General features: G+C 39.6%; 1 protein-coding gene across 2 annotated transcripts in view; it reads left to right on the top strand.

Moving 5' to 3' along the window:
- The window catches only part of RASA3 (RAS p21 protein activator 3), a 130,152-nt gene that overhangs the window by 53,215 nt on the left and 62,276 nt on the right, over positions 1–14,661 (top strand). For both annotated transcript variants that reach the window (XM_077173357.1, XM_054654573.2), the window contains exon 4: positions 8,132–8,226. In XM_077173357.1, coding sequence (XP_077029472.1) covers positions 8,132–8,226 — 95 coding nt within the window. The remainder of the gene's footprint in view (positions 1–8,131; positions 8,227–14,661) is intronic.

Below are 14,661 nucleotides of genomic sequence, written 5' to 3'. Positions count from 1 at the left end.
CTTTTGAGTCTGCATGTTTGCTTATTACATTTGCATTTTCTTAATCATAATTGCTAAGTCATCTGGGATTTTGTTAGCTTAACAGACACAACTTTTGAACCATTGTGTCTTGGAAGAATATTGAATGCTGGTTGAAATGCAAATATAATGAAGAAAATTCAGAGTTCAGTGGATCTGAAATATTATTTTTCTCTTTTTTTAAGATAAAATATAGCAAATAGTTACTGTGAAAGTAAACTAGTTTTAAGTTGTTGTTTAAGTGATATTGACTGTTACTGGATAGAGTTTATGTACTGACTTATATAAGATGTTGAGATGCTTTGAGTAGGAAATATGAAAGCAATGGTAAATGCATTTTAAAATCACATTTGTTTGTTTCTGAATGATCAAGCAACAGTAGTAAGACAATTTGCTGGAATATGTGTCTGTAATGTGTAGAATAGCTATTTCCTTCTGGTTGTTAGCCCCATCTCCTCTGTGTTTTTCTCATTCTAACTTGAAAAACTCAATTGGTGCCCCTCCAGTAATAATGGAGAAAAAAGATGTCTCTGGCTAGATGCAGCAAAAGGAATATTAGGATAGTAGTGCTACTATATCAGGCAAATGTTCTTTAATGATTGTTTTGGTATTTTTCAGCCTTTTAGAGATGTTGAATGAGATATGCTGTGTCTACAATAACAATAAACTGGGTTTTTCACACCTGAATAACTGAGCTAGATTTAGTGAGGAAAACCATGTTTGTGATATGCTCTGAGCTGATATTTCTAGGTGTGTAATGAATAGCTCAGGCTTCCAGGCTGTGACCTTAAATATACAGATTAGATTAAAAACAGGAAATATGCCACACCAAATCACTTAACACTTAGGTGAGAGATTGGTTGATATCATCTGTCCTTCAGGTGACAAGTACACCATCATTTATCCTCTACTTAAGTCAGTTTGGTTTTTCTCACCTCAGCACTTCATTTGTTTTGGTGAGAGATACATGAAGCTGACTTGCCAACATCTGTGCTGAGCAGGAACTGAATAGAACAAAATGCTGCTGTGCTGATGGGGATGGAATGGTGCTGAATAAAGCACAGATGTGAAATGTTAAAGCTTTTCAGTGAAGGAGTAGGAAGCCAGTGGGAGAAGACTAGTATGTGGTTCTGTTAATTACTTTTGCAATAACTTAGCTGCTCTAAGTCACCTTCATACAGGTTGTTAGGTGTGCTGTATGACAAATTGAGACTCTTGTGGCTGTTGTATCCTGGCAGGTTGTAACTCTTTTCCTGCTTAATGCTGGATGAGGTGAAGCAAAGTAAAGCACTAAAACAAATTTGCCTTCAGAAGTAGTTAAACTTGGCTAATATGGACTAAAGCAGATGAAACCAACTCATTACTCTTGGAGACACTCATAAAGTGAAAACACCTTGGAATTGAAAGTTGTTTGAGGCTTAAATGTTTGAATTACCTGTTCCTTTATTAATGGTTACTTACAAAGCTGAGGAGGTATGTTTGTAGAGTAATTTATTACCAAACATCCAAGCAAACCATCTCCTGTTATTAGGTAAGTGTTACCAAATGTAGCTGAAGCATCACCTTTTTATTTCAATATTTTACTGGTTTAAAAGAAAAGATTTGAAAAAAAATCATCCCTGATGAACTGTGCTTCTTGCTAGTTAAGTGCAGGAAAGATCCTCCAATAAAGCATGAAGCAGAGATCAAAATTTCAGTAGAAAATAGTGTTCCTTGGTTTCTTCTAGCCTGAGCATGGCTTGGGTAGTGGTTTGCTGTTTCCATAATGTACTGGTGGATGACATGGGAGTAACATATCTGCTCAGTATGATATATAAATATAACTGCTAATGAAATAAAGGAAACAGATGACTCTTCCACAATGGCAAGTCTCAAAAAGATATAATCTAGAATTATCCTGGAAAGGTTCTCTGCAGCTACACAGAAAGGCTAAAGTAAATACACTTTGCATAGAATAAGTTGTTAGGATGCACTCACAATATCTTTTAACCTGATGGGTGGTCCCAAGAGCAGGAGAAAAAAAGCTGAGCTTTCAAAAGCTGGTATTTTTTCTTCTTCATCCTGGAAATACAGATATAAACAAAATTACTGAGTGCTGGAATGTGCTAGAACCTCAACTGTCTTTTCATGCAGCCCTCCTGACCTCCTCCTGACGTGAGGACAAGTTTTGATGTTGTTTGTATGTAGAATGAGGGGATGGGTGAGGTGGTTGTTCAGTGCAGGCAGCATGCTCAGGGTTTTGGTGCCTGCTGGAAGCCACACAGCAGTGACTGCACGGCTGCAGTTCAGGACTGCTCTCCCACTGCAACCAACCACAGGCTACAGCCATTGTCTCAAATGTAGGGCTATTTTAAGGGCCCAGGGAGCAGCTGGCAGAGAGTTGATACCAGAGGTGTGGTTGAGGATTGGCTCTTTTTTTTTGTGTGGGTTTTGCTGTTTTTATCAGGGAGGGAGAGCAGAAATTCAGATGGAAGCCAGGTGAGATCTCTTGCATTGTGACCAGCAAAAGAACCCTGATGGAAGTTCATGCAATGCTGCAGCTTGCAACTTTAAAGGATAGAAGCTGTGTTTTGTCCACAGCCTACTTTTCTCTGCCTTATTATCCAAGATAAATCCCACAAAGGGGAAAAATTGATTTAATAAGTGATATTCTTAGTATATTTGGACTAGTTTAAAAAACCCAAACAAATGAAATTGAGGTCATGAATATCACATACCTCAGTACTCTCTGTGGATGCACTAATGCTGTGCTGGAAGTGTTCTGCTATTATTGCCACTAAATTCTTACCCATTGTAGCAGATGGTCTAATAGTGCTTATGCTTCATGGTGCACTGCACAGGAGCCAGGAGGGAACAATTCTGCTGCTTCTAAGGCTCTGAAGCCTTATGTTGCCCATAATTCTCATCCTTATCTTTGTAATTCTGAAATAGGGAGTTTGCTTATTTTGATCTTTTTCTGTGTTATGGGAGAGGTGAGTGAATTTGTGGTATTCTTGAAAAAGGCAGGAAAGGTTTCTGTACTTTCATTTAAAGACAAATAACCTTTCATGCAGATAATTATAATCATCTAGGTAGGCTGAAATATCAGTGATGCTTTTTGTTCCAAGATAATTAGGCTCTCACAGCCTAAAGTGTTGATTAAAATTGGTTCTGATTTGTCCCTAGTCTTTCCAACTATTGAAACCTCCTTTCTTTGTGCACCTTCCTATCAGCTATGTTAAATTAAAACAGTGATACAGTATGTCTGTGTACTTAACATACTAACATTGAAGCAACTTTTGAAGTAGCTTTGAGGCTCATTTATTGCATTGTATAGGAAGAAGACAAAGTCTCTGTTCAGACCTGATAGAAGACTCAGTTATTTGGGCTTTTGGGGCCGTTTAATGTGTGACTCAGACCTAACTCTTTGCTGTAGATTAACTGTACTGCAGTCATTGTTAATGAAGGGTATTATATAATATCATATCAGCTCACCTGGCAGCAGTGTGTAAAATTCTGTTGTTTTCACTATGTAGGTATTCCAAGATAAAGATAACCTAAAGAGAAGGCACAAGAGCTCCTGAAATGCTCTGATTTTAGACTTCTGTAAAATAACTGCTGGATCCAAATGTGTTGGATCATGTTTCAGGTAGAGCCTTGTGCCCTTCTAAAATGACAGGCTCCTTTCCTGTTGCTGCTGTGCTACTTTTTCAGTAAAGAAATCTTCTACTAGTCTAGCATCTGTCATAAACATTCACATATCTCATCTGCAGACTAGAAAATCACTCTTAAAAGGTAGGATGTAATCCTTCAACTGATGCCTAATGCCTTTGTCACCAACAGGTACTGCAGACAGAAGGTGGTTGTGTATGGGTGGAGAATGCCTGAGCCAAATTATCAATTCTGTCAGTCTTTGTATGGAGGTGTTGACCCTGACTTAACAAGCCTAGGCATGTTCAGGGACAGGTTAATGGGCTGCATTGACTTGTTTTGGAAAAATGTTTGTAACCAGTGAGGGATGGGCATTGAGGGTGTGGTGCTTCCACAAGCACTTTCCCAGGCGGTATAGCCAGAAGTTCCTACCCTTCTCTGTTCCAAATCTCTGCTTCTGTGCCCAAATTACAGGTTTCTTGCTGTCTTCTGTCTTCTAGCTATGTTAATGTGATTCTTGAGTGAGGAAGCTCTAAAACAGGTCAGTTGAAATGACCTTTGTGTGTTAAAATGCCAACACCACCCACATGTGACCCATGAAACTTATTTCTTATTCTCTTCTCCTTGCACAGAATGTTTATTTTCATTGTTTGGGTTTTTTTAGATTAGCTTGATTTCCTTAACAGTTTCACTATGCCCTGCTTGAGAGGATGGGGGTGCATGGGTGGAGAACGTAGGAGGCTCTTAAATCAGTTTTTACCAGGGATTATAAAGTGGAATTTGCAGCTTTAAAACCATCCAGGGCCTAGGTAGTAACTTTATTAATCTGTAAGCTGTCTCCTCAATAATAGGTATATTGTTTTTTCCCTAAAGAGAGGTTCACAGAAGGAAGAGCTCAGCTGTGGCATGTTGCACCTTTGTTTTGAACACAGAGTTTAGGATTTAAATGTTGCAGTGAAGATCTGTTCAGTCTGAAGTGGGGAGGGGGATGGTCATAGGGAAAACGTTGCCATATGGATGGAAAACATGCAGCAGTGTGTGAGGTTTTCCTACCCTCCCCCAGTCTGAGGCCCTGGTGAGCATCAGGCTTCAGAAAGAAATTAGTTCAGATGAGAAGAATATTTTTACTTCATCTTTGCTGGTTATTGCTGAGAATCTAACTTCTAAAAGTGTAACATACTAAGTTTTGAAATTACAACTTACATTGTTCAACAAGCTTGGCTATTTCCTGCCTCTTCCCATACAGTGTCTAAAAGCTTAATCAGATGCAGACTCTGCAGCCTGGGGCCACTCTGAGGAAACAGCAGGAGTGGCTGGGTGCCTCAGGTGCAAGATTTAGAGTTTCTTGGTGCTGTCTGGAAGCCACCCAAGTCTTGAGAAAGAGTGTGAGACAATGGGCTCGAGTTTGAGAGCATGCTGAAGAACCGCAAGGAGGAAAACATCCTTTAAATGAGTGGTGGTAAATCCTTCTGACCTCTCGGGTTTATCTGCAGGGAGAATTACAGGTTCTTATCGTGTAGTGTCAGGTCAAATGACAGGTGCCAACAGCTTGTGATTATTGGCCTAGATTTAGCCTAGTTCTGGTGCTGTGGAAGTTGTTTGAGCCAGGTCAGATGTAGGTCAGCCAGTGGAAGAGCAGTGACTGTGTAGACCAGGGCAGAAGCACGACTGTGCTCAGCACCTGCACTGTGTTTTATGTAGGTCTGGTGATGAGGAGGAGGAATGTGAGCTGGATGAACATATGGACATGGCTGGTGCAGGTGAAGAATTATTAAAAAATTGAGAGGGAAGCTCCTCTGTGTGTATGCAGAGAACTGTTTAACAGGGCAGATCAAACATTCTGCCTTATCAGTAATATGTCTTTGTATATATTTAGACTGGCCAAACTGTAGGCCCTCTTTTTACTGCCACCCTCTTCTTTTTCCCTAGTAGATTTTTCTTCTTTGTGGATCATTTGGTATGCAATGAAAACCCCTGGATAATAGCCAGCCCAGTCAGTAAGTTTCAGTCATTAATAAAACTTGCTTGTGTGCAGAGCAAACAGTGCTGTTCAAACAGTTTCCTAATCAAAACAGTTGTATCACCATGTTAACTCCCTCAGAGCTGGAGGCACGTGCCATTGCCTGTGAACACTTGGTGCTGCAATCATGCTCATGTACTGACTTTGTGGCCAGACCCATTTGGGTTACCCTGCCATCCTTGATGCAGAGAGCAGTGGAACTCCCTGCTGAAGGAGGGGGCAGTGATCACACCATCTATGCCACGTGCAGATGCAGATATTGGGGAAGAATCCTTGAGTTTTCTGCAGGGCACTCCTTACAGGGAGGTGGCTGTGAATGGGATGATGGCAGGTGACAGTGTTTGCAAAGTGTGTGCAACTGCTGCAGTTGAGTGGAGGATTTCTGCAAGAGATTAAAGGGTAGAGTGAGGATAGCAAGCAGTGAAAGTAAACAATTTCAAATGAGGTCCAAAGCAATTAGTGGAAGGTCATGCATTTCAATGTATTCCTCTCCAAGTATTTTAGAGTCACTAGTTCCCCACAAACCACCATGGTTGGAGAATAAAAGTAGAAGCTTTGAAAAAACACAGTCGTCATCCCATGGATTCTCAGCAGAATAACTTGGTGTCTTCTGTTCAGCACAGTGCAGATGTCTTATTTACCCTTCCTGCCATATTATTTTGGAGGTTTCTGTAATTTAATTATTGCATTTCTAAGAAGTTTCAAGTGGCTTGCTCTGCATGTCCAATATAGAGTCTCCCTTGTTAATCTCTAGTTAAATGTGTGACAGGAGGTGGATCTGATAATCTCTACAGGCCAAGCAGTGAGAGGATGGTGCTGAGGACAGAATTAACAAGACTTAGGAATAATGGGTCAGAAGTTCTGAAAAAGAAACTAGAGTAGAAACTCTGTCAGATGGAGGGCAGTTGTGGAAGAATGGCAGGTAGTTTAGGAGCTGGGACTGGAAATCTGGAAACTGTCATCAGAAACAGCCTGAGGTGACAGAAGAATGCAGCTGCAACATGGTATGGGGTATGGCCCAGCAAACAGGAGGGCTGGGTGAAGCCATCCAGCTAAAGGAAAAGGCCACAAACTGGGGGAATGCTGGTGTGTAATAACTTGCTGCTAGGACTTCTAGATTTCTGAAGGGAAGTGTTTTTTGTTTGCCACTTTTGTAGTCTTTGATCATGTGTTCTTGCTTTTTTTTCCTTTGTAAATGTGTTCTGTTAACATTTGCTGGGGTAATGTATTACTGATATCTGGCCAAACTGCATGAATTTCCGTCACCTTGGTACTCTTTTTCTCAGAAAAATACATCGATCGGTGAATTTTATCTAACAACATTTGGTTAAAGAAAGTCTGTGTTTTTATGACAAAGCAGTGGTTGCAAACTGTTTGTGAGCAACTCACTTTAGCAGCAGAAATCTACCCAACCACATTGCCAAACCCCAGCTTCCTCAAGCCTTGTCAATGTCTCTGACTGCCCTGGATTCTTTCCCTTCAAACATGCTGCTTTGCTCAGTGCCTGGGGAGCCACCCAACCCAAAGCAGCTTTCTGAGCATCACGTGCTCCTCAGGCATGCCACACTCAGCTTTGTGTATACAAAGAAGGAGGCTTGGAAAAAGTTTCACTGCTCCTCGGAGAGTGCTTTACTTACTGCCTGACAGAGATTGGGCAGGACAGCAATTTCTGCATTGACCCTTTGCAGTCATGCAGGCTCTTAGTTCACAGCTTGGAGCTGGATGCTGGTACTGTACCTACCAAACCAGATAATTTGGTAGTGGCAAGAGGTGTATAAAAATGTAAGAGTTAAAATTCTTCAGTGTTTTGGTGTGGGTTTTCCTGCCTGGCTTTTCTCTAGAGTCAGGGATAGCCCTTGGCTGGCTCTGGCTTGTGTAATGCCAAGTCTGAAAGATTTGAGTGAGAGAGAGAGAGAGGCTGACAGGGCCCCAAATGCTGTGATTTGACATCTCTAGTTGTTTCCCTTCTCCTACAAAGCTATACAGTGGAATGCCTCATCCTGAAATATTGTTGGCAATAGCATATTCAGGGCACTGTTAATTTGGGATTGTTACAGACATCAGCCACAAAAAAATCTCTGCAATGTTTTCCAAGCTTTTCTTCCCACAAGTTTAATTGCCTGTTAGAGAAGTAATAATGATGGTTTTGTTATAAGCATATTTACAAGCTTGTCCATAGTGTCCAGTGCTTCACTCTGTTAGGTGAGTAGGACTTAAAGAATTTTCAAGTCATTCACAAAATGGAGTGGAAAAAGATGCTCATCAGAATTGTACGATCCATCAGTATTGTGCTCATCATTATGTATTGTGTAAAGAAATATTCCCCAAGAAAATCTTCCCTTGCTCTAAAGCCTTTCTTGAATAGGACAGGCCCTAAATCATTGTTTTGCAACTTGGTTTTGATGGAAATATATCTTGGTGGAGCTACAGCATGTCTTAAACTCTGCTTCTGGTTTATTTCAGGAAAGGTGGCTATACAGAAAGAAGATCTGCAGAAGTATCATAACAGAGACACCTGGTTTCAACTCCAGCATGTTGATGCTGATTCAGAAGTACAGGTGAGACAGTTTAAAAAATATCTTGGCAAAGAGTATTTGTAACAAGGCCGTGGCAGTTTCATGGGTTTCATGGCTCTGGGACAGTTATGTTCTTCCCTAGAAAAAGGAAGCATTGCCCATTAGTATGGTTTGGGTTTTGGTGATAAGTGTAGGTGGGATTAAAAGTGTGCATAAATCACCTGGGGGTCAGGATTCTGCCTAGAGAAATAATGAAAACAATGGGAACTATCAGGTCTGATACAAGGAGGGTGTGTTTATCTCAAGTATCAAATAACTTCAGGCCCTATAAATAACAGTTGATTCCTCAGGGAGTGGAGCCATCTTGAAAATAGTATCTGCAGGTACTGCTTAAAATAATTATGTTGGCAGGTTGCCACAGGAATGGCAGCAAGTACATCTTAAATGTGAAAAACATTCCTTGCCAGATCTCTAGGCCCTCTTCCACACAATAGGAATGCTGAAAATTGTATTATCAGCCCTAAATTACATTTAGGGTTTGGTACTTTGCAAATTTTTCTACACAGTGTGACTCCTCTTTCTGTACTTTTCTCCTTTTGAAGCAGATTCTATTTTCTGTTATGACATTAGGTCTTGTGAAAACAGTCATTATAACAAAGCAAACAATCAAATCATATAGCAAGATACTGTGCCAGTTACTTTTTTTTCCTCCTGTAAGTATATATTACAGATCACTTTTGAACCACAATATTTGTTTAGGGGAGACATGAATATCTGGCCTGTGCAAAAGTCTCAGATAAATGCAAGGAGAAATGCCTCTTAGATACTTCTGTATGGTAGGGTTGGACACAGTGTCTTGGCTTTTCAGTCTGTGTGCAAGTCTGCACATACCAGGTTGGAAAATGACACTTAAGATGCACACACATTCCAACATAAAGTGTAGTCATGTATGGTGAAGCATATGTGAAAATACATACAAGATTAGGTATTCTTTTTGTTTGGAGAGACAAATAATACCCTGTTGTGCCTGTGATACAAAGAAAGCCTCGGGACAGCCTCTTCAGCCTGTGACATTCTCTTGTAAAATATTGATCCTCTTTAATGCCACATTTCAGTGTCACTGGTGATGGAAAGGCTTTTTAACAGGCTTTTAACTATGAGATCTATTCTGTTTACCCTGGTGTGTCCTTGTCTTCTTACCCCAAAGACTCTTACGACAGTGCCTTTAGAACAATAGATTAATTGTTTATTTCCTGTAGGATATGAAAACTTCCCCTTTGTAATTTATCAGTTGAAGAAAGCCAATATTTAGATAAGCTTCTGCATTGTTTGTTTTGTTACAATATTTATACAGAGTGAATTTCTGGAAGCTTTTTAGACCGGGGTGCTTTCTAGGGCAGCAGTGCTAATGTAAGGTGCAGACAGCTCTAGCTTTGAGTGATGAGGAGCACAGGATTTGCTGGAAGCATGTTCTCTGTTCATAATTGTGCTGTTTATCACTTCTGTTTGCATCCTCACTAGAGCCCAACTCTTAAAAGCTGTTTCTGGGCTCCATGATAAGCATTTATTACAAGTAGTGTAAATATGATTTGCATTATGCTCTAATTTTATCCATTTATTTAAATGTTCCTTGGTCTTTATGTTGAAACTGCAAGAGGGCCTGGTTTTCTGTAATTGTGGAAACAGATTTGTAAATATTTTGTATAAATTCTTATGCAAGTGAAGATAGCCAAATGAATTTTTTTTTGTTTGTACCTTTTACATTTGCAGTATCTCAGTTGTCCTAAGTGCTTCATGATTTGTAAGGGAAAATATAATTCTTGTGTTAACGATGAGTATATTTACAATGCTACTCAGTTTTCCTTCAATTTTAAAGGAAATAGTTTAAGAAATTTTTAATAGTTAACATTTGCAGTGAATCATGCAAATACTAGTACAAAGGCAGTCTTAATGTGGCAACTATAAGTTTTATCATTCTAGCAGTTTTTCCAATATAATCTAGTGGATTAAACATTGAGCTGTAGGCCAGGAAACTCCTGCATTTTCTGCTTTTGTCAGCCAGGGGCTGTTGTACTATTTTCCATGTTGTAGATCACTTCATGGCTATTTAGCTATGCATCACAGCACTCTGTTGAGGTAAGGTATTGTCACTCCCACACTTTGAATACAGTGAGAGTAAATGTCAGAAAGAATGTGACTTGCTTGGGGTTATGCAGTCAGACTGAGAAATTAAAAAAGAAAAAGGAGACCAGGTTTCTAAATATTTCTAATACATTATGAAAGAAACTGGGTAAGAATAATAAACCTACGAGGGACTTAACTTTACCATGTGCAAAGTCTAAAAATACTCAGGTTTTAAGCAGAGCAGCCTGCACAGTCAGAAACTGAAAGCCCCCTTAAAAACAATGGATTGTTCAAAAATTAGTGATATTGGATGCTGTGTTTCTTGTGGCCCCCTTTTGGGACATGGTACCTCATTTTTGAGAACAGAGAGACTGATTTGAAATTATAGATAATAACATTTGTGATGCAAAAACTGATATTTAGAGCTATCTGAAGTTTAATGAGTGAATTTAAAATTTTGTTCAGCATGGTTGGTACCTCATTTGTATGAGTTCCTGTATACTTTAAAAAATCAGTATGTAAGTGTTAGTGTTGTATAACTTCATCACAGATTGTTTCCAAGGTGTTTAGCTTGAGACTTTGAATCTAGTTTTATGGTTTTACAACATTGCCAATTCTTACTGTCTTATAAAGGTGCTTTGTATGTTCAGGAGTGAGAGATTATGGCTTCATAAATTTTATTGCAGATAAGGATGTTACTGACAGCAGGACTACATTAATTGTCAGACTACACAGATATGAGTATTACTGTCAGATGCTTTAATGCCACCTCCATTTATTGCTTGACAGCAAGTAAAGGAGTCTGGCATGATTGCTTATGTTGAAGAAAAAATGAGGACATTGTATGTCTGGGCTGAGTGCTGCTGAGCCTGTGATCTCACCAGCACCTTGTGTTCAGTCTCACAGGTGGGACTGTGCAGCTGCTCAGCCCACAGATGCAGAGCAGGCATTACAACCCACCCAAGGCCTTTTGTGGGTTTGGTTCACCATTTATCTAGCAAACCCACCCAGTGAGATAATCAGCATCATCAGGTACATCTGAACTTCCCCTTGTCTGAGTCACTGGAAAACAGTGGCTGCCAGAGCACAGTGCTGTGTCAGTCAGCAGTGGGCTGTAGCTGCCCCTTGAGGTTGACAGGCTTGTACTCTGTTGCTACATCAATGCCCCCACATTTCACTGGCTGGTTTTGCTCTCACTAGTTTGAAGATAACACATTGCATAGTGGCTCTAGTCCTGTCAGGACTACCATCCAGGATACCCTGGATGCTGTTGAGATAGAGCTGGGTGATGAAACAGTAGATGTGCTCTAGGTGGTTAAGTTTGAGCTGCTCTGTGATGAACAAATGATGAAACTTCAGCTTGTATTTGTGTTTGGCATACAAATATGAAATGACATGATGTCTGAATATTTCCTTTTTAAATATAGAGTAAAATGTTAAATGTGATCGGGAAGCTTTCTTGTACAGAGTACAGAATGGAAGTTGACAGCAGCCATTAATGTTTAATTTATGGCTTAACTTTCCAGGCTGAGAAACTTATTATGGAAGTAGAAAGTTATAACCAGGTGTGCTTGTGTGCATTTAGCTGAAGGAATTTTAAGTTCCCATCTTCTGATGGAGCCTGCCTCCTCCTCAGTACTGTGCCCAGAGTTAAATGCCCAGTGTCTGACAGTACACGAGCCCAAGAATTTTAGTCAGAAGTAGAACAGGAATTGAGCCATTACTGAAAATGGTTTAACTTTTGCATTGAAATAGATTATGAACAATCAGGCAGCTTCAGTTGGAGGGGAGGGGCTAGCAGCAAAAGAGACAACTGTAAGCTGCTTGAGGCCAGGAGGAGCATGATGTTGCACACTTTATATGGGACGTGTTTCTTTTCTACTAGTCATTTGTCTTTCAGGACCTGCTGTATTCTCATTGTCATACTTTTTGAGGTCTGGAAGCAAAAAATAGCCATGCTATTGTGTCTACCTCTTTTTTGATCCATGAATGTTTTCCTTTTCTTCACAGAAGGAAGTTTACCCAACAGTAACTGATTCAGATATTTGCCTAGGGCTGTAGATGACAGATGCTCTCAGTGGTCCATGTGTTCTCAGTGGAATTTAAGCCCAAGTGCACATGCAGTCTTTAAAAGGCCTTTCCTGGTTTTGTGTAGTTTTCCCCTTAATATTTTTTCACATTAAGTTCATAGTTCAAGTTTGTTTTGTGAAGTTTGAGCTTTGCCACCTAAACATTCTTTGTGTACATGTAATCAGTGAAGTGGTTAAAGATCCAGAGATATTCTGATAAATATCTATATACACCAGTATATTCCAAACCATGTTGTCAGTATATGTAAATGGGGGCATTTGCAAAGAGAGTTAGATTATTCTGACATGTTTTCCTCTGCAGACTCTTGTTTTAAAAGTTCCCCTTTTCAAGTGTGCTTTGAGTTACTTCCTCCATTTCATTGACAAATGTGAAATAGTCATGTCCTCTTACAGCTGAGTTCTCAGTTCTAAATGATAGAATGCTTTTCCAAAGCCATTTATGCTCAAAGTCTTATGTGAAGTCATTGTTGGGGCAAAAAAAAGTCTGACAAAAACTTGATAATTGCTCATTTCCCCTTCCTTCTCATAAGAACTTTGATGTGTCTGAGATATTTATTTGGCTATCAACTTAATAAAAATAAAAGGCATGTAAAGGGCAGATAACCAACACTGAGGAAGCAAATTGTCTCACATTTTAACCTTCTGTACTCTAAGCTTTGTGCCAAAGATTAACTGATGTTAAGTACTTTCTTCAGACACCAAAAGCTTTTCCTCTTCCTTTCACCACTTTAACATTTTGTCTATGCAGGCCTTTGACTATTGTTGATTAAACATGCCTGTTCTTGAGTATGGACTGTGTCACGTGGTGTACTATACTTCATTAGTGGAAAACATTATTTATGGGTATGTTTGGAGAGTACACCTAAAGTCCTCTTGTCTTGCTCGACATACCTACTGGCTCTGAAATGCTGCCTGTATATTAGCTAGAAGAACATAGCTAAGGCATGGTGTGGTCCTCCAAAAAAAGTTTCCTTTTTGTCAGCACCTTCTGTTGAATGCAGAATCTGTATCCCAAGTGTCAGGCTTCATGAATTAAATCTTGGCCTTCCTGGGGTAGGAGTTTTGCCATGAGTTCATCAGAGCCAAGGTTTTATCACAAATTTTTTAATTAGCTCATCTTTTCCATCACACAAGACTGAATACAGTTTATCCCAGATCTGTGGAGGAAGCTGGAAGTGTTACTTGGTTATTTTTATTCACCTTGTTAAAATTTCCAAGGATTGTCCCATGTCTGCTTGTTTCCTGTTCTATATAGATCAGTGCTCTTTGTATATCTGGAGCAAGTCCTGTTGAGCTGTGATGGCTGTGTTGCTAATTGTTAATTAAGAATATACATTTGAAGATACAAGATATAACTGTCTTTAGGAGCAACTGTACAGGGCAGTTTCACTCCAGTAATCTGATGAACAATTAAGAGCATTGCATGCCCCTGTCCAACACTGATATTTTTTTATCTTTGTGTAGGAACTTAAACACTTGTAGGTTAAAAATTAGTCACTGATGCATTTTGTACAACCTACTGTAAGCATGGGTAAATGCAAATGGTAAAAAAGAAGCCGCTTCCAGGTGTGGTATCAGCTTTCAACCACAAACAGGAAATAAATGGGTGCTACCCTCTATATTTTGAACAGTAGCACTTAAGCTTCTATCTTCTGGTTGTTTTGAAGAGAGATGACATGTCTGTTTTGATAGGGTGGGGAGAATCTCAAAGAATGCCTACTGACAAAATTATTTGAGACAACTGAACCATGCATCAGCAATGGTAAATAATGTTTGTGGTCAAGGGAAAGAGCAGCTATTGCCCAGATCCTGCTTTGTGGCAAGACTTCCTGTGTGAATGTAAGAGCACAGTATTCAGACTTAACAGCACAAAGGGCTAGGGCACCCAATCAAGTTTTGGTCTATTACTTTTCAGTAGCTAGTCTATTGTGGTGAGGAGCACCTGCTACTGCACAATGAGTGTACATGGTTTTAAAGTAACATATGTGGGGCTTTGTTGGGGGGAATGAAACCTTTTCACTTACAACATCTACATATTATATTCCATCAAAATATTTGAGAAAAAAAATATTATTAATTTTAAGGATTTTGACCATATGGCAGTATTCTTCCTTTAGAGAAACAGGAAGGTTAACATTATGCCATGTGAAGTTGTTTGCCAGCTCCTGAGCAATTCTGACATGCTTGCACATATGGAGAGCAAGCAGATATCAGTTCTGCTTTGCTTAGCATTTATGAATCCATGCAGTGCTGAATAGAGCTG

The sequence above is a fragment of the Agelaius phoeniceus genome, chromosome 2 (genome assembly GCF_051311805.1).
Source record: "Agelaius phoeniceus isolate bAgePho1 chromosome 2, bAgePho1.hap1, whole genome shotgun sequence".
Taxonomy (NCBI): domain Eukaryota; kingdom Metazoa; phylum Chordata; class Aves; order Passeriformes; family Icteridae; genus Agelaius; species Agelaius phoeniceus.
This window is presented reverse-complemented; position numbering and strand designations above follow the sequence as displayed.